The 22090-nt window shown below is 50.6% G+C and overlaps 3 protein-coding genes across 16 annotated transcripts in view; 2 read left to right on the top strand and 1 right to left on the bottom strand.

The window, feature by feature from the left end:
* Prpf6 (pre-mRNA processing factor 6) overlaps positions 1-2993 on the bottom strand; it is a 65166-nt gene extending 62173 nt beyond the window's left edge. The window contains exon 1 of the mRNA XM_052184626.1: positions 2793-2993. Within this exon, the coding sequence (XP_052040586.1) occupies positions 2793-2863 (71 nt within the window). The 5' untranslated portion in view covers positions 2864-2993. The remainder of the gene's footprint in view (positions 1-2792) is intronic.
* Positions 2994-5361: 2368 nt separating this feature from the next.
* Positions 5362-9315, top strand: Samd10 (sterile alpha motif domain containing 10). 3 transcript variants are annotated; one of them, XM_052184624.1, is made up of 5 exons: positions 5362-5535; positions 6882-7063; positions 7148-7319; positions 7601-7741; positions 7900-9315. In XM_052184624.1, the coding sequence occupies exons 1-5, from the start codon at positions 5445-5447 to the stop codon at positions 7920-7922; spliced, it is 609 nt and encodes a 202-aa protein (XP_052040584.1). In that variant the 5' UTR covers positions 5362-5444; the 3' UTR covers positions 7923-9315. The 3 variants fall into 3 exon arrangements, with proteins under 3 accessions (XP_052040584.1, XP_052040583.1, XP_052040585.1); XM_052184623.1 differs by having other exon boundaries at positions 5362-5568; XM_052184625.1 differs by having other exon boundaries at positions 5478-5568; positions 6898-7063.
* Positions 9316-11605: 2290 nt separating this feature from the next.
* Positions 11606-22068, top strand: Znf512b (zinc finger protein 512B). Of its 12 annotated transcripts, none has more exons than XM_052184616.1 (17): positions 11607-11963; positions 13387-13515; positions 13766-13908; positions 14197-14325; positions 14419-15005; positions 15106-15332; positions 15433-15504; positions 15592-15768; positions 15873-15997; positions 16087-16179; positions 16319-16417; positions 16499-16669; positions 16966-17160; positions 17383-17484; positions 17826-17888; positions 18445-18543; positions 19098-22068. In XM_052184616.1, the coding sequence occupies exons 2-17, from the start codon at positions 13389-13391 to the stop codon at positions 19347-19349; spliced, it is 2661 nt and encodes an 886-aa protein (XP_052040576.1). In that variant the 5' UTR covers positions 11607-11963; positions 13387-13388; the 3' UTR covers positions 19350-22068. The 12 variants fall into 12 exon arrangements, with proteins under 12 accessions (XP_052040574.1, XP_052040578.1, XP_052040576.1 ...); XM_052184617.1 differs by having other exon boundaries at positions 11608-11963; positions 15592-15738; XM_052184614.1 differs by having other exon boundaries at positions 11606-11963; positions 14197-15005; positions 16547-16669.
* Positions 22069-22090: the final 22 nt, after the last annotated feature.

The raw sequence follows: 22090 nt of genomic DNA, 5'->3' as shown, positions 1-22090 counted from the left end.
TCCTAAAACTGCCAAATACAACCAAGCTGGATACTGTGGAAGACTTGACAGAAATTAGCTTCATTATTACAGTTTTGCTGTATTACAGTTAAAACCTTTCCTTTTTATTTAGACAAAAAGGTGTAAATGTTGTAGGATATTTGTCACACTGTGAACTCTGTTATTTACTAGGGGAAAAAACTGTGTTTCCTTGTGGTGTGGTGCCGGGAGCCATCCTCAGAACTCAATGCCAAGAACTCTCCATACCAGGAGCCATCCCCACCTGGCTCTCAATGCCAAGAGACCTCGATACCAGGAGTCATTCTCACTTAGATCTCCATGCCAGGAACTATTCCTACGTAAATCTCAAAACCCCCTCCTTTTGAAGTTCATCTGTAGATAGGTTACTGTAGCAACCCCTTTCCACTTCACCGCCTCATGACCCCCCTTTTATCATGCCAACATTCCAACAGCAATAACTAACTTTACCAGAAATTATGAGAAACTGTTTCTTAGAAATGATGCCAACCCCCTGAGATTGTTCCCCCCTTTACCCCTCCCAAACCTTGTATGCTTCCCTTTATATTGACTTGTCTGAAAATTAAAGTTTGACAGCTTGATCAGAACTAGACAGGCTGTCCGGCCTCTCTCTTGTGTCTTGTCGCCCCATCGCCTTTCCTCTAGGTGGCTTAAAGGAACCCTGTTGACTGTCCTGCAGGTCGGGACAGTGTGGCTCAGCCTTAGCACACACCTTTAATCCAAGAGCTTTTTGTTTGAATAGGGTAAACAGGATTAAATAAAGTCAACCATTGGTCAAGAAGCAGAGCAAGCAACCAATTAACAGGAAGTGAATATAGGATGATTGAGAAAAAAAACAGAGCGAAAGAGGGAGCCAGGAGGACAGATAGAGTGATGCACAGAAGTAGAAGGGAGGCACATTCAGTTTGAAAGGTTTTTTGGAGAAGGCAAGAGAGTGGGGATTTCTTCTCAGATATTCGATGAAGAGGAAGGTCAGCTGAGTGCTTTTTCTGGCTCTCTGAGCTAGCAGGCTTTCGCCTCAGCACCTGACTCCTGATTCTTCATTGGTAAAATGAAACAACTGAGATATTTTTTTAAAATAACAACAGGGAACTTTATCCTAATGTTAAAGTCTTTGTGGCCTCCAGCTCCATTCTTATTGCAATTCCCACTATTCTGGACTCCTTTTCTTTCTTTCTTTCTTTCTTTTTTTTTAATCTAGCCTTGCTAGGCCTGACCTTGTTCTTTTTGCATTTATTTTTATTTATGTGTATGTATGTGAAGCTGTGTATTTATCAACACTACATGCATGCAGGTGGCTGTGGAGGGTATCAGATCCCCTGAAACTGGAGTTATAAGCAAGTTGTGAGTCTTCTGACAGGGGCCATAGGAATCAAACTCAAGTCCTTCACAAAAGCACTAAGTGCTCTTTTTTTTTTTTTAATTTATTATATGTAAGTACACTGTAGCTATCTTCAGATGCCAGAAGAGGGAGTCAGATCTCTTTAGGAATGGTTGTGAACCACCATGTGGATGCTGGGATTTGAACTCATGACCTTTGGAAGAGCAGTCAGTGCTCCTACCCACTGAGCCATCTCTCCAGCCCCAGCACTAAGTGCTCTTAACTGCTAAGGAATCTCTTAAAAAACATTGGAATCTTTTAAGATTCAGGGTTAGGGTTCACCTAACACCTACACCTTCAGCTGCCCTTTTAAACAGTTTATTTCTTTATTTAGTGTGCATGTGTATGTGGCCTGACATATCTGTAGAAGTCAGAAGACAATTTCAGAGAATCAGTTCTCTCCTTCTACTTCATGAATTCCAGGAACTCAAACTCAGGCTTGACAGTCTTTACCCTGAGCCACTTCACCAGTCCCCTACTTGCCTTTTTGTGTCTATACCAAATTCCACTTTTTTCCTTTACTCCTCCCAAATCTGACACTTTGTAAACCCAACTCTCTTGACTTCTATTCTGCTTTTTGTGCTTATTTATACAAACACCGACCTTGTCTTGTGAACCGAAGTCTTCTGATAATGGCTGTGAATGCCTCCCTTCTACTACCATTACCAAGGAAGACTTGTTTCCTTCATCAAACACATGAAGAAGTAGGAAAAATGCTATTCATTAACCCAAAACCTTATGATTAGTGGCATGGCCATCTCTGTCCAGAGGACAGAGGTGACCTATTGCCATACATCCTAGAGGAAAAGTATGCTTAAAGGAAGAAAGGTATAGCACACTCTTACTGTATACACCAGAGACTCCACTGTTTCTTACAGCCAACTTGCTTATAGATATTACTTCAGACACCAAAACCCTGAGGTTCAGACCCCTCAATCATATCTTAGGGTGGCAGTCAGGCCTAATGAACCTACATATTTTGATACATACATACATACATATATACATACCCACTTTGTAGGAAAGGCATTATGCCGAATTATCTAGTTGTGGCGGTGAAAGTTAATCTTGTTTTTGAGATAAGGTTTCTTTAAGTGTCCTGGAACTCGCTATGTAGCCCTGGCTGTTTTGTAATTTGCTATGTAAACAAGGCTGGTCTTTAACTTAAAAAAAACAAGGCGTCTGCCGCTGCCCCATCCCACCCACACCCCACAACAATGCTGGAATTGTACATGTGCGCCACTAGCTCCAGCCCCTTGGTTTTTTGTTTTGAGACTACGTAGCCCTAGTGGCTACTAGTTCAGAATCGTTCTAATAGGCCAAGAGCGAGCTGTGTTCCAGGGTACTAGCCACCCTACCCGGGGCAAGCTCCCCCCCACCCCCCTTGCCTTACCCCCGGCCCAGCCCGGGTACATAGCCCAGCGGCGCAGGCATGCCCAGGAAAGGTTTCTTCTTCTTGTTCATGGCGATGTTGTTGACCGAAACAGAGAAAAGCAAGGGAGCAAGTATGCGGCAGAAGACTCGGAGTCCTCCCGGTGTCGCAACTGGAAGAGATGCAGCCTTACATCACTGGCGCACCCGGAAGTAGCCCGGGGTCGCGGAAAGCCCCGCCCACCTAGATCTTTGGGCGGAAGTCAGAGATGTGGGTTTGCAAAGTGTTTCCGGCCAAGGCTGCGTGGTTTGTTTGCTGAGAGAAAACGCGCGTGCGCGTGAAGCTTTTAGGTACAACGCCACAGGGTCATGGGTTCGATTGTCGTGCCAGCTATGACGTGCAGCCGGAGCCCATTACTCCGCTTAGGAACGTTCCGGTGTAGGCATGGCTGCGAAGCCGCCTAGTTCAGCCACCATAACCACTTCCCACTTGCCTTACTGTACTGAGCCGTATGCGGTCACTGACGGTCCAGCCTGCGCGTTCAGCGATCAGATCCGGGATCACCCCACCCCTCCATATCCCCCTCACCTTCGGAGAACAAATGTATAGTGCACTCAGCAGTGTGTGGGCCAGCGTCACAGGCTTGGGAGTGATTGTGTGCCCAGTGGCTTGGGTGAACTCACACCACTCTACTTTGCACAGATACTTTCTACCTGTGTGCAGCTCTTCACGAAACACAAAGCCAGTCCCACATGTTGTGTAATAATAACCTCAGGCCATGAATTAGGCAGTACAGAGCTATAAAAAGTTGCTTAGCGCTGGGTGGTGGTGGCGCAGCACTCTGGGAGGCAGAGACAGGCAGATTTCTGAGTTCGAGGCCAGCCTGTTCTACAGAGTGAGCTCCAGGACAGCCAGGGCGATACAGAGAAACCCTGTCTCGAAAAAAAACAAATCCAAAAAACCAAAAAGAAAAAAGTTGCTTAGCCTCAGGGATAGTCTGCTCTACCTGTAGAAACAGTATGCCAGGGGGATGGAAAACAACTGTGCTCCCAGTTAAACCTCAAAAATAGCTGTAACTTCCTGGTAGCTACCCTGTGTGTAGCCCTTTTAGGTTGGGGACCCTCGGTGTTTCAATAAAGCAGTCTCAGCCCGTTGAGACAGTCTGCCTCACTTATCTTATACCTCCTGCACCTGGGGAGAACACTAAGCTCTAGGGCCGACGGGGAAAAATGCATGTTGTGCAGCCTGGACTCTGTGCTGGACCAGACAATATCCAATGCCTTTCAGTGAGGTACTAAAGCAGTCCTGGCTCCCTAGACAGGTTTTTAGGGAGGAACAGGATTGAGTCTGTGAACAGTGAACCGCAGGAAACTGAGCCTGAGGTGCTTCACTGAGATGAGCAGTACTGCCTGAAGTTCAAAGCAAAGTGGCCCACAAGTGAGGGTCAGCAAATGCTCCAGTAAAGAATGAGCTAATAGCTGACTCAGAAAGATACAGAAACCAACAGCCAAACAATGGATGGAGCTTGGGAATTTTTATGGAAGAAGAGGAGAAAGGATTGTGGGCCCTGAAGGGGATAGGAACTCCACAGGAAGACCAAGAGAGTCAACTAACCTGGACCTTTGGGGCTCTCATAAGCCCCAACCAAGGAATATACACCAAGAGGACCTAGGCCTCCCCATTCATCTGTAGCAGATGTGTGGCTTGACCTTCATGTGGGTCCTGAACAACTGGAGCAGGGCTAGCTCTATGTGGGATATGTTCTACTAGCTGGGCTGCCTTGTCTGGCCTCAGTGAGAGAGGATGCACCTAGCCTCTCAGAGACTTGACGTGGGGGGGGGGGGCACAGGGAGGCCCCACCCGCACAGAGGAGAAGGGGAGGGGGAAGGATTGATGGAGGGGTGATCAGTGAGCAGGATGAAAGTGAATTAAGTAAAAAATAATAATAATAAAATAATCTATATATATGTATATGTGTATATATATGTATACATGTATATATGGAACGAACTAGTGGGGCTGGAAATATTGCTCAGTGGTTAAGAGAATTTCTCATTCTTGCCAAGGACACGGGTTCACCATGTGGCAGCTCACAACTGTTCATTAACCCCAGTGCCAGGAAATCTGATGTCCCCTTCAGGACACCAGATGCGTATGTAGTGCACAGATAAACACTCGGGCAAAACGTTCATAAAATAGAAAAAAGAAAAAAGAAAAAGGGGAATAAGCAAATTAGGACACACAGGTATTTGGGAGAGAATGATCCGGCCCTTGGCCAGACTGAGTAGGTAAAAGCCCACAGGTATGATTACCCCCACCACCTCCAGACCGAGGGGACATCGCTTGCCAACTGCAAAAGTCCTCCAGCGGGTTGCAAGAGAGGCTGGCCCACAGAGTCCTACCCAGGTGCACAAGGACGCTTTTTGCTCTGGCGGACATCCTCCGCATACGCAGCCCCGCGCGCCGCCGATACACCTCCGAGCTCACGGAGCGCGCCTTGCGCCCAGGGCTGGGCGGCAGGTGCTTTGCCGCGCAGACTCCCCGGCCGCGGGAACCGGCTTGGGTTTGGCCGGTTCGGGCGGGTGGGGACGCGGCGTGCGTTGCCCACCGGCCACACTGGCTGCCTGGTGCTCCGCGAGGGGCGTGTGCCCGAGACGCGCATCCGCGGGCTCCATGTTCACCGAGCTGCGGTCAAAGCTGAGCCCCCCGCGAGCTCGCGCCGGGGCTGTGCGCTCGGGCTTCGGGGAGCGCCCGGATGTGGACGGTGAGCTGGGATGGACCCAGGCGCAGGAATATCGTGAGCAGCGGGCTGACAGCGGGAAGGGTACCGGGGCCCAAGGAGAGCACCAGGGCTAGACTCAAGGGTTTCCGGGGGCGGCCACTTCGGGGAGGAAGTCTTTTTTACTAGAGTCCAAGGGCCTTTGTCCAGCATTATGGGGCGAGAGGGCGGCGGTTAATCTCAGGCCTTGACTTGGAGTGGAGATGACTGTCAGGAGCTTCTTTATCCAGATGACACCACACTCGGGTCATCCTTTACTTCACATAAGAGAAAAAACCCTCTCCAAGCCCTAACGTTGGGGTCGAAGCGAGGCAGAGGCGTATAATTCTGAGGTTAAGGCTGGGAACGACAGATTCTGGCCCAGTGCAGGGAGGAAATAGGCGGGGCCTGGGCGGCCTTGGCAGGTGCGGTTATAGCCAAGACATTGGACTGGTTTCCCCTTATGAGGAGCTTTCTAGCCCTAGCCCAGGGAAGGCCCTGCAAAGCCCTCAGACCACAGTGCCTATTCCCTGGACCTCTCTCGATTAGAATAAATCTTATGGTACTACAGGCTACCTCAGAATAGCAGAATAGTGGCCGCACACTTCTTAAGCCCACCTTCTTTCTTGCAGGTACCACATAGAGTCATATACAGTACTTATGGATGCTTTTGGTGCATCAAAACATTGGTCATCCCCAGACTCATGTGATTCCCATAAATGACCCTAAAACTAACTTAACAAGTGCAGTGAATTAGTGGGAGAAGGATCGTGTTAACTAGTTCATGCCTAGCTGGCACCCTATTCACACTAGTTGTCCTGTGGTAGGCCCTGAAGAAGCCACACAGAAAGAAAATCCGGCATGTGCCTGGCAAGTTCTTCTTGTTGGCTTTCCCAGAGTTCAAACTTTTTGTCAGTGAGTCATAGTTTGAGATTATTAAAGACAAAGATATGTGCACACCCTTGTGCTGTATGGCATGTAGGAGGCTTTCCTGACAGCCCAAGCCAAGGGCAAAGCAAGTCAGGGCAGCCCTGGAGATAGCTGCTTTCCTGGCCTGGCTATGGCAAAGGTCATCCTCCAATCTAATCCATGGGGCCAGAGTGTGGGCTATCAGCTGATAAAGGGAAAGGCATGTCTAGTTTTTCGTCTGAAAGAAGTTCTCAAGACAACTCTTGCAAAAAAAGAAAAAAAGATTTGGTCTGGGCGGGGGTGGCGAGGGGGGCTCAAGATTTCCCCTACAGGAGAAATTATTACTCCCGTCATTGGTAGAGGGAAGATTTAATTGTCAGAGAGCTGAGTCACAGGGGAGGAGCTGGCCCCTGACCACTCTGTATGCACATCCCTGCATACAGCCTCTGCCCATTTCAGCTTCTGCCAGACCCTCCTAGAGCACACAGTATCAGCTGAGAACATACCCTGCCACCTGCCTCGGACACCAGGCACCAGCCTCACGTGGCATGACTCCCGCAGCCAGAGGGCATCCAGCAGCAGGCCAATCAAGCTCCTTCAACAGCCGGGCTCAGAGACCTCCCAGGTGCCTACCTATCCCACCTAAATCTTAGCCCTTGCCTTCGGTTTTATTACCTTCATTCTACTGACCTTACCTCCGTACCTGCAGGCCCGACTCTACTCTGATCATTATGGCTTGTACCATACAAGCCCTTCACTGGGTGGCCTGACAAGGCCGGTGGTCTTGTGGAGCCAGCAAGACGTTTGCAAGTGGCTCAAGAAGCATTGTCCTCACAACTACCTCGTCTATGTCGAGGCCTTCTCTCAGCATGCTATCACTGGTATAGTGGGTCGTGGGTTAGGGAGGAGCAGAATGCTCAAGACTTCACCTGTGTGTGTGTGTCTGCCTCTCCTGTTCTCTCTGCTTTGTCTTCTCGGATTGGCCTCTATCTTTTAATCAATCTTGTCTCTCTTTCTACCTTTCTTCCTTTAAGAATCTCTGAATCTCTGCTCCACTTTCTTGGTCTTTGGTGGGTTTTTGTTTGTTTGTTTGTTTCATCCTGATAGAATCTTATGTGTTGCCTTTGTTTGCCTCACTGCCTTCTTCCTTCACTCTCCCTAGGCCGAGCTCTGCTTCGACTGAATGCAGATAAGCTGCAGAGAATGGGGTTGACCCAAGAGGCTCAGAGGCAGGAGGTACTACAGCAGGTGCTCCACCTGCAGGTTCGTGAGGAGGGGCGGAGCCTGCAGCTACTTAGCCAAGGTTAGTATCAGGGACCTAGAGCACTACGGTTAAGGGGAAGGGACTAGGCTGAGGCTGTAGGATGACTTTTCTCAACATAAAAGGGTGGTTGGGGGCATCCAGTAAGACCTATCCTTAGGTGTGCCAAAAGTCAACTTTTCCTCCTATCCATCCTACAGCTTCCTTTGGAAACATGTCCTAGCTGCTGCCTATACTTGGACCCCAGACCCCAACACTGTGACCAGAGCCCACAGACAAGAATGAGTCAGAACCAGCCCTACAGCCCCTTTGGATCCTGCAGGATACCCTAGAGGCTAAACCTAGCCCAGTGATCAGGGAGGAGCAAGACTTCCACCTCCAGGTGTCTCTGGAGAGGACCTACAGGTGCTGCCCTGTGGCTGGGTGGGTGGGTGCTGCCTGCTTATAGACCCTTCTTCTGAGATCCAAGCCCAGGTCTGTCCCCTGGTGCTGCTGCAGCAAACAGGGAACAGCTGGCAGCTGCCGGGAACTAGAGTGGGGTTTGAATGTCCCCAGACTCCCAGGGAGTCTGTTTATTTATGCTCCCTCCAACATGTGACCATCCCCCATTTGAGTCATGAGTCTTCCCCTTAACTCTTAGTTCTGTGTCTGTCCCAGGAACCCCCAGATCAGCCACACAGTGGAACAAGCTCTCTTGGCTCTCTTTCAAGTGTATCTGTCCCCTAGCTCGTCCAGAGTACAGCAGGCCCAACCTGCTATCCATACTAATGGTGATCAATTCAGCTAGGCATCATGCCATGTGCTTCACTCAGTGATTATGAAACTTCAGCATACCCTACTAACTCATTAGAAGTGAAGTTGAGAGGGGTCCAAGATACTCCAGCTGAAAAACTAGTATGTGGCACAGATTCAGTGCTATACAAGTGACTCCATGCACAACCCACCAGTCCAGCAATGTTCTCAGTCTTACTTTTGAAGAAGTCATGCTTTTAAACAGTTTCCCTATTTCCTGGCTCTTAGATACCATATTGAAGAATGTGTGTGTGTGTCTGTCTGTCTGTCTGTCTCTCTGTGTGTTCATGTACACCTCCGTGACTTTCCCAAGAAAACCTATTCTCAACAGAGAAAATCACGTAGGGCAGTTCTTTCATGTGTCACCAGATACCTGGACAACCCCTCCTTGAGTATTTGTGGGCTGTTGCTGCCAGGAAGGAGGACAATGAGGATGACCCTGGCAGCTCACTCTCACTCACTCTCTACCAACTTTCCCAGGGACTCTAAAATCTCAGGGACAGTTGAGGCTCAGCCTCCAGTCCCCTCTGTGTGCCAAGAGCTGGCCTCGATTCAAGGTTGCTCATTACAGTTAATTTGGGCCATTGGCCTGGCATATTCCATCCTGTATGCCCCCCATCCATAGAAGGGCTCCCTTGTGTTTGCCTGCCTCTAGAATCCCCCAGTCCTGGTGCCTGCAACCAGAGGGCCCTCTCTGCCCCTTCTCTGTCTTCTTTTCCCTATGCTCCTGTCCTGTCTTCCTTGGTTTTTGGTCACTTTTTTATACTCTGACCAAAAAAAAAAAAATCAGAAATAAATCTGGTTCTCAAATGTTCAGAAATAAATCTGGTTCTTCAGTGTTGGAATCTCTGGGGAGCAAAGGGGTGTCTAGGATAGTGCCTGCAGATAGAACCACTAGAGGGCAGTAGTGTTGCATCCTGGGAAAGCTACCTGGTAACTCCAGGACACCAGAACAAACAAGATGTCTCAATTGAAAAAGAAAAAGGGGAAAAAAAAATGTCTCAAGTAGAGGTCCTGTGGATATCATCCCAGTTTGGGACACAGCAGCCCTGACACGCTCAAAACAACAGCTTGGACACATGGAATGAAGCTTTCTGGAGCTGATCCTAGCCATGGATTCTTGCTGGTTCACTGCCTGGGAGTGTAGCTCAGTGATATTGGACATGGTTTGTGGCCCAGACCCAGGTTTGATCCCCAGCACAGAAACAGAAACAGAGGTCTTCTAAAACAAAGAAGAATCCTTCCTTATCTATTCAACTTTGTAGTGGCTGTCTGGTATTCCTCGGCTATATCACATATCTATTTCTATAATCATTTTTGTCTGCCTCGCAAATATCTTCTTTAAATTTAGGGTTCACTTAGGTAGCCCAGATAGATCTCAGAAACTTCAGTCACATCTACAAAGACCCCCTTTCCAAATAAACTATCACTAGAGCTTAATAGAGTTATTTGTTGGGGGTTACTCTTTAGTCATATCCTGACATACATAGCACATGAAGTGCATATCCTGAACACAGTAACCAAACATACAAATAGGAACATAGAGGTATAGGCCACAAACATAGTGACACAACACCCAGACATGCTTGAATATGTACAAACACACTTGCACATTTGGCCAGACAATGATATGTGCAAAGATTTATAACATCCCCATATGCACAGATATGATTACCCAAGAGCATAAATACTAATGTATTATCATCCACTAATACTTGACATGACATATCACATGGTGCATAGAAATGCATTACATTGTAAAACGTTTTGACACAGCCGGGCAGTGGTGGCACACGCCTATAATCCCAGCACTCTGAGAGGCAGAGGCAGGCGGATTTCTGAGTTCGAGGCCAGCCTGGTCTACAGAGTGAATTCCAGGACAGCCAGGGCTATACAGAGAAACCCTGTCTAAAAAAAAAAAAAAAAAAAAAGCAACCCAACACATCTTGACACTTGTACACACATTAATTACAGGGAGGTGGGGCTGGAGAGAAAACACAGTTGGTGCTCTTGCAGAGTTTCCAGCACCCTCTTCAGGCAGTTCACAACTGTCTGTAACCCCAGCTTCAGAGGATGTAGTGCCCTCGTCTACATCATGATGCCCACACATGACTACCACCTGGTAACAGGCTTAGACATGAAACAACCTATGGGCATTGGTATATCACACTTGTGAAAACTCAGATTTACACAGGGAAAGCTGACAACCTTGAACACACCTCAGTATTGCACATTGATCCCACCAACGTTCTGATGTTCCACATCCTGGGAGAATCACAAAAGGTGACACATGTCTTTAATTCCAGCCTATGGGAGGCAAGAGACAGGCAGATCTCTGAGTTTGATGCTGGCCTGGTCTACAAAGGGCTACATAATGAAACATTGTTTCAAAAATAGTGGGGGTGGCTGGGGAGCAGATAACAGCATTATGAGTTTCAAATGAAAGCTGAATTTTTCTCTTCCCTATTAAGTGCACTCTACCTCCTTATCAGCCAGTTTGCCCTTCCTACTCTTTCAAAGGGGTGTTTATTTCTTTGCCTCATTTATTCGCAAGTTCTGTGACCTGGGATGTTACACACACACACACACACACACAGAGATCTTACACTAGCAGCCCAGGCTCTGGCCCAGAGAAGCTAGATACTGGCTGTTGGTCTAGGACCACTGTTGACAAAGGGAGAAGCTGATTCAATAGCCAGTAACCCCAATAAAACCTATTGGCCTCAACAGTGTCTAGATTGACTAAGGTAGCCTCAGGGACAGATAGAGGCTGAGGTACGCCCTGTCAGCCTGTGGATGCCCTATAACCCTTCATAGCATCTACTTCAGTTAGCACAACCACACTGGTTGCTTAATCTATTAGGATTTGCGGTAGTGTTCAGAGTTCCTGACATGCCTCAGTTTACTGGACTGTCCACAAAGCGACTCTTGCCCAAGGCACGCATTGACAGACCTCTTGGCCCTGGAGGCAAGTACCACCTGGGCTACGGATCTCACAGCCCGGAGCGGCAGTCGGGCCCACTGCCCCTTCCCCGCAGCGGCGGCCGCGTGAATACCGCGAGAGTTCGCCCCCTCCCCCCCGCAGTAAAACTGTCAAAGGTAGGAGGGGCGGGAGCGCGCATGTGCGCAGTACGGCGCACAGTGTGCGCCGCCCGGACCCCGCGCCCCGCGCCCCGCGCCCCGGCCCGGCTCTGGCTCCGGCCTGGCCCGGCCGCACCCCTTGGGCGCTGCAGGTAAGCGCCGGCACTGCCCGCTTTACCGCGGCCCCGGGGCCACTCGCGTCCCGCACCAGCCCTGTGCCCGGCCTGCCTCCCCGCCGCGCCCGGACCCGCGCCGCGCCCGCTCCCCGCGTCGGCGCCGTCCTCCCGCCTCCTCCTCCAGAAAAAGTCGCCATTTTGGTTCACTGCCTTCGCCCCCCCGCGGTCGGCGCTTCCGGGCCAGGCTGCAGCCCGTGTCCGGCCTCAGGTGACAGGTGGGTGGCCACGGGCCTCCAGGTGCGCCTCTTGGCTGCGCTCGCCAGGCCAGGCTGAGTGGCCTGCGTCGGCGGCAGCGCCCTCTTCCCTGGAGGCTACAAGGGGATCTCAGGGACCCCAGATGGAGGAGGGGTTTTCTTCCTACTCGGGAGGCCAGGCCTTACCCCTAACTCTGATCTCTGCCTAGTCTCTGAAAGACTAGAAGGTTGCGGCAGGCCGTATAACCCGGACCTCAAATGTAATCGGGATTCTGGATAACTCATTTCCTTCTGAAGCAGCAAAAGGAGGACATCCAGAGAACTTTAGTTGACTTAAGACCCTCCTCCCCTCCCCTAGGCCCAGGATGGGGTGTTGTCCTTGGCAATGGACAGTGATTGACCTGACCTCTGACCTTAGCACTCCTGGATTATAGCAGCCCCTACACATCCCCTCTGATTTGAGTTCGGAAAAACTGTTAGGAGAGGGCTCACCTGCTTGAACCTTGTTCTGTGGCTTTGGGTGCCTCTGAGAGGCCTCAACATGCTATGCTCAGAGCCTTCCTCAGTTTTCAGGGTATGTGATGCTGCAAGCAGAACAGTCCCTGAAGGTCCAACCCCAGGCAGCAGCATGCATACTCTATATGCTTGCCAGTGTTGACTATAACTTGTTTTGCTGAAGTGGCTTCCTAGGCAGGGAACCTAGGAGCTGTTGAAAATAGCAAGAAATGGTGGCTGCCTAGGCTGTGGTGGCTGAGGGTTTGACCTGGTGTGTTCATCTAGGTGGTGGGGCCCTGGCTGCACAGAAGGCTGAGAAGGCAGACAGGTAGAATGGCTCAGCAAGTGTGGGGACCAAAATGTATTTCTAGTGGAACTTCACTTTACCAACCAGAGAGATGAGTGCATGTGGTAGAGAAGTGGGCCTTTGGCACCCATATTGGCTTCTGTGCCTATAGAGTAGTCTTCAAGGGCGCTTATCTGGGTAAGTTAGTATCATGTATCTGGATGGCATGGGTCAGGATTCTGAAAAGCTATCCCTGAGGTGTGATGATGTGGCTGCCTGTGAGACAGCAACCATTACTAGTGTTAATTGTCCCCTATGAGGAATATTATCAATCTTCTTCAATTTCATGGACTCCTGAACACAGGCCCTAACCTGATCCTCAGCACCCTTTGGTATTGTGTGTCTAGATGAGTATAGGTGAGTGTGTCAAATGTAGTAGAGTCTCAGCTCTTTCTACACTTCTCATGCCTTCTGGATTATTTAGAAAGACCTTGTCTATGCAAACCTCCTTCTCTAAGCTAGAAGATTCTATTACTTGCTTTTTGATGTGATAGATACATGAGGTCAGGGCCGTGGAGGCATACTGAGGGCCTCTAGGATAACCCCAGTGAAAGTTCTGAGTTGAGCCTGTTTGTCTCATAGGTCTGTGTACTTACTCTGCAGAGATGACTGAATCCTTCTGTGTTGGAGGAGGCCGTCGGCTTCAAGGATCCAGCAAAAATGGACCTGGAAAGGGAGGCAACCGGAAGGAGGTCCAGCTTCCCTTGTTGCAGGACCCATCAAAACTAGGAGGTGAGGAGCTAAGGCAGAAATCAGTTCTAGAGGATACAGATAGCCAGTGGTAGTTACCTCCTTGGGTCTCCTGAGGACTTTTGTGGGGTGGAGATTGTTAGCCTGATTGTAGCCAGGCTCTTCTTATCCTGGGTTAACTCTAGCTGCTGGGCCTTGATATGGGTGAGACAAGACTCAGTCTGGGCTTGCTGCCCCTTGGGGATCGATGATATTGTACAGCCACTGAGCCTTGCTGTCTCCTGTACTATAGGGATGCCAGTGGTCCACAGTGGACATACAGTGCCTAGCCAGGCCCCACTCTGCTTTGACCCCGGAAACTCAGCCAGTGACAAGACAGAAGGGAAGAAAAAAGGGAGGCCGAAAGCCGAGAACCAAGCTCTCCGAGATATTCCTGTGAGCTCCCTGAGGGTTAGAGTGGGGTTCATTCTATTTAGCCTGTAAAGGCCACTTCCATGCCCTTACCAGCCCTCCATATATCCTGTGCCAGTTTGTTTCAGCATGTACCCTAGGGCCCTTGTGTCTGATACAAAGTCCCAGTGGGCTGTTAGTAGTCATCAGCACAGGTCTGCAGCATGGCTTGAATTCTTGGTCTGCTCTTGAGGTTGAAGGGCTTATTTGGCTTGGGGGAGCTTTGAGTATGGGTAGCTACAGGTCAGCAGCTTGGCCTTTTCCTCTGCCCAGCTCTCTCTGATGAACCAGTGGAAAGATGAATTCAAGGCACACTCAAGGGTGAAGTGTCCAAACTCAGGGTGCTGGCTAGAGTTCCCCAGCATCTATGGGCTCAAGTACCACTATCAGCGGTGCCAAGGGGTAAGGGACTATGGGACAGGGAAGAGGAGGCCTGGGGGTGCATCTGGGCAGAGGCCCCCGGGGCCCCAGCCCACACCTGCCCTCCCTGCCCAGGGCGCTATCTCAGATAGGCTGGCCTTCCCTTGCCCCATCTGCGAGGCCGCATTCACCTCCAAGACCCAGCTGGAGAAGCACCGGATTTGGAATCACATGGACCATCCCCTACCTGCCCCCAAGCCTGGCCCAGTCAGCCGGCCAGTCACCATCAGTCGGCCTGTTGGGGTCAGCAAGCCCATCGGAGTGAGCAAACCTGTTACTGTTGGCAAACCAGTTGGTGTCAGCAAGCCCATTGGCATCAGTAAGCCAGTCACAGTCAGTAGACCTATACCAGTCACTAAGCCTGTCACAGTCAATAGGCCCATGCAAATCTCTAGGCCTGTGCCAGTTACCAAGCCCATCCCAATCACCAAACCTGTGCCACTCACCAAACATATGCCAGTTACCAAGCTTGTGACCGTTTCAAAACCTGTGCCACTCACCAAGCCAGTACCAGTCAGCAGGCCTATTGTGGTCAGCAAACCTGTGCCGGTCAGCAGGCCCATCGCCATCAGCAGACACACACCACCCTGCAAAATGGTGTTGCTGTCCAAATCTGAGAACAAAACACTTCGTGCTACAGGCAAGAACAGCAATAAGAAAAGGTACAGGAAGTCATTTGAGGTGGTGAGTTGTCAGGTGTGCCTGGAGGGGGTGAGTGGACCACTGGGTTTGCCTGGGCTTCACCTTGCCTGCCACTTGCAGGGCTGCAGACAGTTTGGACACCTGTCCCATCCTGCCCAAGCAGGCCAGGCCAGAAAATGGAGAGTACGGCTCATCCACCGTGGACCAGAGTGTGACTTTCCCACTGAATACAGATCCTAGCAACAGCTCCCTGCTGCCAGGCAGCAGGCCCCTAATGGGCAAAGAGGCACTGCAGCCTATAGGCCCAGTGTCCCAGCCAGAGGAGGATCCTGAGCGCACAAAGCACAGTAAGACAAGAGCTCTGGGGAGACTGGCCATGATGGGCTCTGGCCTTTCAATGACTATGTCATCAGGGTCTTGGCACTCATTTTCTCTCCCCTGAGTCAGGAAGGAAACAGAAAACACCGAAGAAATTCACAGGGGAGCAGCCATCTATCTCAGGGACCTTTGGGCTCAAAGGTAAGACCCCAGCTACCTGAACACTTCTGGAACTGAGGATGTCAGTAGTTGGCCCATATATCTTATTCATCCTGTATGTGCACACAGGCCTGGCCAAAGCTGAAGACAAGGCTCGAGTTCATCGCTCCAAGAAGCAAGAAGGATCAGGCTCTGAGGAAGTGCGGAAGAAGGTGCTGGCCACCCCTGTCACTGTCAGCAAGGAGGCATCAACTCCTGTGGCCCACCCAGCCCCAGGTGGGGGCTGCCTGGCAGGACCCAGGACAGGTCTCCATGGTGGGCTGGATCCTGTAGCAAAGGCATGGGGGATGCCCCTGGAGTCCAGGGCATACAGGAGTCCCACAAGCCTGAGGCCTGGCCCTGCCTCACAGGTGGCCCTGAGGAGCAGTGGCAGCGAGCCATCCATGAACGTGGGGAGGCTGTCTGCCCCACCTGCAACGTGGTTACCCGGAAGACCCTCGTGGGGCTCAAAAAGCACATGGAAGTATGTCACAAGGTAAGCCTCTTGTCCCCCTACCCCAAGGGCACTCGAGAGGGAAGATCCCTAGCCTAGATGGGTTTCTCATAGTAGGACCATGTCTGCAGTTGCAGGAAGCACTCAAATGCCAGCACTGCCGAAAACAGTTCAAGTCCAAGGCTGGCCTCAACTACCACACCATGGCTGAACACAGTGCCAAGGTATGCTGCCTGACCACCAGCTCCCTGTCCAACCCTGACTGCTGACCTCTCACTCCACTGCTGCTCCTCTATGCCTGATTTTGGATCTATGGCCCTAACTCCTGGCTGGCATCAGGTCTGAGGCTTGCTCTGTCTCCAGCCCACGGATGCTGAGGCCTCTGAAGGGGGAGAACAGGAGGAGCGGGAGAGGCTTCGAAAGGTGCTGAAGCAGATGGGAAGGCTGCGCTGCCCTCAAGAGGTCAGTGTTGGGCCATGCGGGGGTGTTCAAGACCTGGGAACCTGGCTGATTTCTTACCTAGTTTCTGACCTGGATCCCCAGGGCTGTGGGGCCGCCTTCTCCAGCCTCATGGGTTATCAATATCACCAGCGGCGCTGTGGGAAGCCACCCTGTGAGGTAGACAGTCCCTCCTTCCCCTGTACCCACTGTGGCAAGACTTACCGATCCAAGGCTGGCCATGACTATCACGTGCGTTCAGAGCACACAGCCCCGGTGAGTGGCCTACAATCTACTTTGTCCTTGTTCTAAGAGACTATATTGTGTCCTACATGTGTTCTCAAGTTCATGTGTTCCCTGATAGGTTCAATCTATGCCTTTAGTGATCTAAGTTTTAGGAGGAAAGATGGGGCCTGGTTTCTGTTGTGGTATCTACAGCTGCATTCTGTGTTCCCATACTTGTAAAGACCACGCATGGCCTTCAACTCACGCTACCTCTAACTCCTGGTCTCTGGATATCATCCTTCTCTTATACTGGCTTATACTAACCTCTGTGTATCCTTGCCATCTAGCCCCCTGAGGAGCCCACAGACAAGATCCCTGAGGCTGAGGACCTGCTTGGGGTAGAACGGACCCCAAGTGGTCGCATCCGTCGTACGTCGGCCCAGGTTGCCGTGTTCCATCTACAGGAGATTGCAGAGGATGAACTGGCTCGTGACTGGACCAAACGACGCATGAAGGATGACCTTGTGCCTGAGACTGCACGGGTGAGTGGCCCATCCAAGGGATCTTGACCTTTGGTCATTCCCTAATTGCTTCCCCAAGCTCTTGGTCTCTGTCCAGGACAGGCCTAATTTGATCTGTTTTTGTGACCATCTACTAACCCCATGTATGAAGGGGCAGTGAGCCTGCTGCAGAAGCCCATGCATTGTGTCAGAACAGCATGTGCCTCAGCCTGAGCTTACCTGGTGCTGTGCCTGGCTTTGCAGCTCAACTACACTCGGCCAGGCCTCCCTACACTTAATCCTCAGCTGCTGGAGGCATGGAAGAATGAAGTCAAGGAGAAGGGCCATGTGAACTGTCCCAATGATGTAAGCTGGGAGTGGGACATTGGGGCTCCAGGACAGAGGGCTTAGGTTTGGGTCTTCAGGCAACAGTAGAGATTAAAACAGTGAATGTCCTGTTAGGAAATAACCATCTTCAGTATGACTGGTCTATCTTTGACCCTGGGGTTCTGTATGGTCTTCACATAAATACCATGCTAATAACAGGGACTTCAACCTGGGGACCCATATTACCCCTACCCTGCCCAAAATCCAGGACTTCAGGGACCTGCCCTCAGAGAAGCCCCAGAGTGCTCTGGGGTTGAGGTGGGATGCCCCTTGTGTAGAGTTGTGGGAGGGCTTTCTCCACAGCTGTCTCCTGCCTGCAGTGCTGTGAAGCCATCTACTCCAGTGTGTCCGGCCTCAAGGCCCATCTTGCCAGCTGCAGCAAGGTCAGTTCTAGAATTATTACCATGGCTTATGGGGGTAGAGGGCATTGTGGGTACTCCCAGTTTTCTCTTGCCAAGAGTTTCTCTGCATCAGTGTAAGATCATGGGCCCTGACCACTACATATCCCAGAGACTAGTAGGTGCTCAACAGGTGGCCCAGAATCTCCCTGTCCCCACTCTGGAACACTCGTTTGGTTCCGAGTCCTGCCCTGGAGTCTCCTTGACTAACATGGTGTAAGTGTTCATCCTGACCTGAACAGAGGGCACATTTGGCTTGGGATGAGGACAGTCACCAAACAGTATGACATATCATTCAACACCTGCCTGATCCTACCCTCCTCTTATTTCCTACTCCTGTAGCAGGGGTGGCTTAATAATCCTATTGCAGAGTAGTTTCAGTCCCTAAACCTACCATTGACATGCATCCTAGAAGACAGTACAGCTTTCTACTTTCTGGCTGACCCCAGTTTTAAACTTTTAACAGTAGGATAAGGGCTTGGACCAGATGCGGGTGCTTTGAATCTTCTGAAGGTGGGTACTAAACCACTGTGCATTACAGGGGGACCACCTGGTGGGGAAGTACCGCTGCCTGCTGTGTCCCAAAGAGTTCAGCTCTGAGAGCGGCGTCAAGTACCACATCCTTAAGACCCATGGAGAGGTATGAGAGTTATCTTCTGGACCTGCAGGCCTGGAGGCTGGGCCTTATGGGTGGGTAGTAGAGAACAAGTGGCTGAGACGGTGTACACTGAAAAGTCTGGTGTTTTCTTCTCTAAATAAATAGAGTCCACGTCCCCTGAAGTGTCAAGAGAATGGGGTGATAAATCTTTTTTTTTTTTTAAACTAGTCTGTGATGCCCTAGTTTAATAACCAGCCACTGAGTGGAACCTCCCTTAGCAGGGAAAACCCTGTCTTCAGCCACTTCCTAGCAGTTGTATGCTTAGCCAAAAAAATAATTTAGATGGGTGAGAAAGTTGATTCAATGGTTAAGAGTACCTCTAGCTCTTCCAGAGGACCAGAGTTTGTTTCCTGGCACCAATGTCAGGAGACTCCCTGGCTTCAAAGCTACCTGCATGCACGTGCACATATCCACATGCAGTCACAAATTCCAAGAAAACAATAATAAAAGGACTTTGTTTTCATAAAGAAAACAGGTTGAGGTCTGTAGCTTTAGACCAAGGTTCTCAGTCTTTACTGCATGTTTTCTTGCCCTAGAATTGGTTCCGGACCTCAGCTGACCCGCCTTCCAAACACAAGAGCCAGGACTCCTTGATGCCTAGGAAAGAGAAGAAGAAAAGTCTGTCAGGAGGAAAGAAGCGGGGTCGCAAACCCAAGGAACGGTCCTCCGAGGAGCCAGCATCTAAGCTCCCCCCTAACAGGGATGACTGGCCCCCAGGAGGCAGAGACAGGGGGTCCCGGAGCTCCACTGGGAAGAAGGCTGGAGCTGGGAAGGCACCTGAAAAGTGAGCCTAGTGGGCAGGGCCTACCCATCATGCCCTGCATTGTCCAGATTAGGGGAGCCAGTTCTAAACAGGTCCTCCACCTCCACACACATACCCATCTGTCCAGAGGGTTGGCAAACCACTCTGCTCTCCCTGAAAGTGGTCCTTCCCCTGTTTAGGCTGCCTCAAAATGGCTAGATGGGGCTCCTCAGGAGTGCCAGGGCAGCAGCAAAAGTGCAATAGGCTGGAGGACCCAGCCATTCCTAGAAGGACATTCATGGACATGGCAGGATCTAGAGCCTTGGCATCATGGGGCATGAAGTGTGCTTGAACAGTCAAATGGCCCCAGTTTCTACCTTCCTCTGGCCCAGTAGGATCCCCAATCTGACTCTTTCAAGGCTCAGACATTCCTGGTGACCCATGGTTGTGGGCTGATGAGGCACCTGAGCAGTCTGGCTACCATAACTTGGGCCTCAGCCTCCACCCAACACTGGAACTCCAGTACTCCCAGCTACCTCCCAGGACAGACCCTGTCTACTGCCATGCTGGCCTGACAGCCACCCACTCATCTGTCCTTTTGCATCCACCTCTGACCCCCTTGCTTCTGTTTTCTACCTCTCTGGATCTGCTTCCCTCCTCTGTCATCCCTGCTGTGCTTCAGGCCTCACCCCACTTGACTAGTGTGGTCATGGTGGAGTATGTAATCTTCCAGGCAAGGAAAGAACTCTGTGTGTTCTACCTTCAGGGAGGCCCAGACTAGGATGTTTCCCATCCAGCCTTTAGTTTCTAATCTTGTGGTTAGTGCCCTTAGGGGTGCTTCCCTGGGGCCACAGCCGTGTGAAGCGGAGGCTGGCCAGAAGGAGCCTAGCTCAGGAGTAGCACTTAGGAGAGACTGCATATATCTGCTATGCTAGGTGGGCCTATAAGTCAAGTTCTGTGGAAGGCCTCTTTTTCCTTTTTATTTTATCTATCCTTAGGATCTAGTGGCAGTCAGTCATTTGATACAGAAACAGAAGGATAGTGAAAGATGGGGTCTTAGCCAGTATAGCAACTCTAGGCTGGGCCGCACCCCTTTCTTTAGGGGCCCTGAGGATAACAGGGTCTGCAGGTTGGACAAGGCCAGGAAAAGAGATCTAGCCTTCTTCCTGGTTCTACCTTTTAACCCTACCCCCATCTCCCAACCCTGCTGTGAGCCACACCAAGAGGAGAAGGCTGGAGGGAGTTGGAATGAGCTTTTTATAGTATTGGTAGGGGTGGACTGAGGCCTCTGCTTCTGATCCTGGATGATGTGAATTTTGATATTGCCTCTGTGTGTCTCCTGGATGTTGTTGATGCCAGTCTTGTTGCTGTGACAAGTAGCAACCTTTTTTTTTTTTTTTAATTCTGGTTTTTTTTATACAAAACTCAACAATCTTAATGTAATGGTGCTAAGGGTTTCCTGGTGCCAAAGGTATTGCTGTGGTACTGACTGGCACCTGCCCCCTAGCCTCAGCAGGGAGGGTTTCCAAGAAGGCCAGCTCCAGGGAGATTTGGGGTGAAATCCTTGTACACTTGTATTTAGAAAGGCTCTGACTGGGAAAGGCAACCATGGCCAGGTGTGCTGTAGGTGTTGAATGGACACTCTGATTCCTACACACTTTGATGTGGTCAGGGGGTGGCTACAGAGGTGGGTATGATCCAGTGTCAAAGGGTAGGCTGGGGCTTTGGGGTGGTGGCATGCAGCTGTGGAAGGGAAGGGGGCCAAAGTGCACTTTCACAACACCTCTGTGGGGTGTGACCATCCACCCCAGCCTCTCAGGTACTTGGCACTTGTAGGGAGAAGTTGGACCTGGGTTTGCTGGGGGTTGAGTTTCCAGGACATACCATAAAGCCTATATACAGGCTTTGGTATGGGTCTTGGCTGTTCTGGTAACTTGATGTTAGCACTTTAACTCAGTCTTTGAAATCAGTTTGGAAGCAGCTGTCAAAAGCTGCAATTGGTTAGGTACCAGCCCGTGGTGACTGGTAAGTAAGAGCAAGCTAGACTGCAAAGCTCTTCCAAGGTGGCAGGGCTCATCAGTCTGCCCACCTCCCTACTCTGACCCAAAGGTAACCACCAGCCTACACAGATCCTCAGTAAGAGGGACCATCATGGCAGAGCTCCAGAAGGTGGTGGGCATAGACTTAGAGGGCCAAACCAACCCTGGGTCCTTGGCAAAATGCAAAAGTCAGGGTCTCTACAGATCTACCTCTGGCTCAGCGCTTGCCCTGCCCTAAAAAACAGAAGTGCCAAGGGCAGACATTTCATGCAGAACCAGGGTGCACTTTATGTTCCTGCACAGCCAGATAATGGTGCCTCCTGGAGGCTTTGGGACCTTCCTGTCCCTATGGTGGTTCTGAAGGGAGAGCTGTTCCCCTGTTGGGAGAAACCCAGGTCCCTTGTCCTGGAGGCCTGGTTTCCCAGGTCACCCCTCATACCTGACTGCAGCGCCTCCTAAACTTTGGGTTCCTTGGTTTGGTTTTAATGCAGTTCTCATTACACAAGTGCATTTCTGGCTATCACTTGTAACCATAGATATACATGCATATATATTCTATCTACAAAGTGTTTTATTTGCAAGATGTTTTGAGGTGAGCTTTGGTCCTGCCCGCCTTGTGATCATCTGTCCCCATCCTCATCCCTGGCCCGGAGTGGTGCGGTGGTGGGCCATCAACTATGTATTAAAGTCACTGTATCAAATAAATGTTTATTGATTTTTTTTCCAGGGATTTTGTCTGGCTGAGTTT

The sequence above is a fragment of the Apodemus sylvaticus genome, chromosome 5 (genome assembly GCF_947179515.1).
Source record: "Apodemus sylvaticus chromosome 5, mApoSyl1.1, whole genome shotgun sequence".
NCBI lineage: Eukaryota > Metazoa > Chordata > Mammalia > Rodentia > Muridae > Apodemus > Apodemus sylvaticus.
Note: the sequence above shows the minus strand (reverse complement) of the source record. Positions and strands in the feature narration are given on the sequence as shown.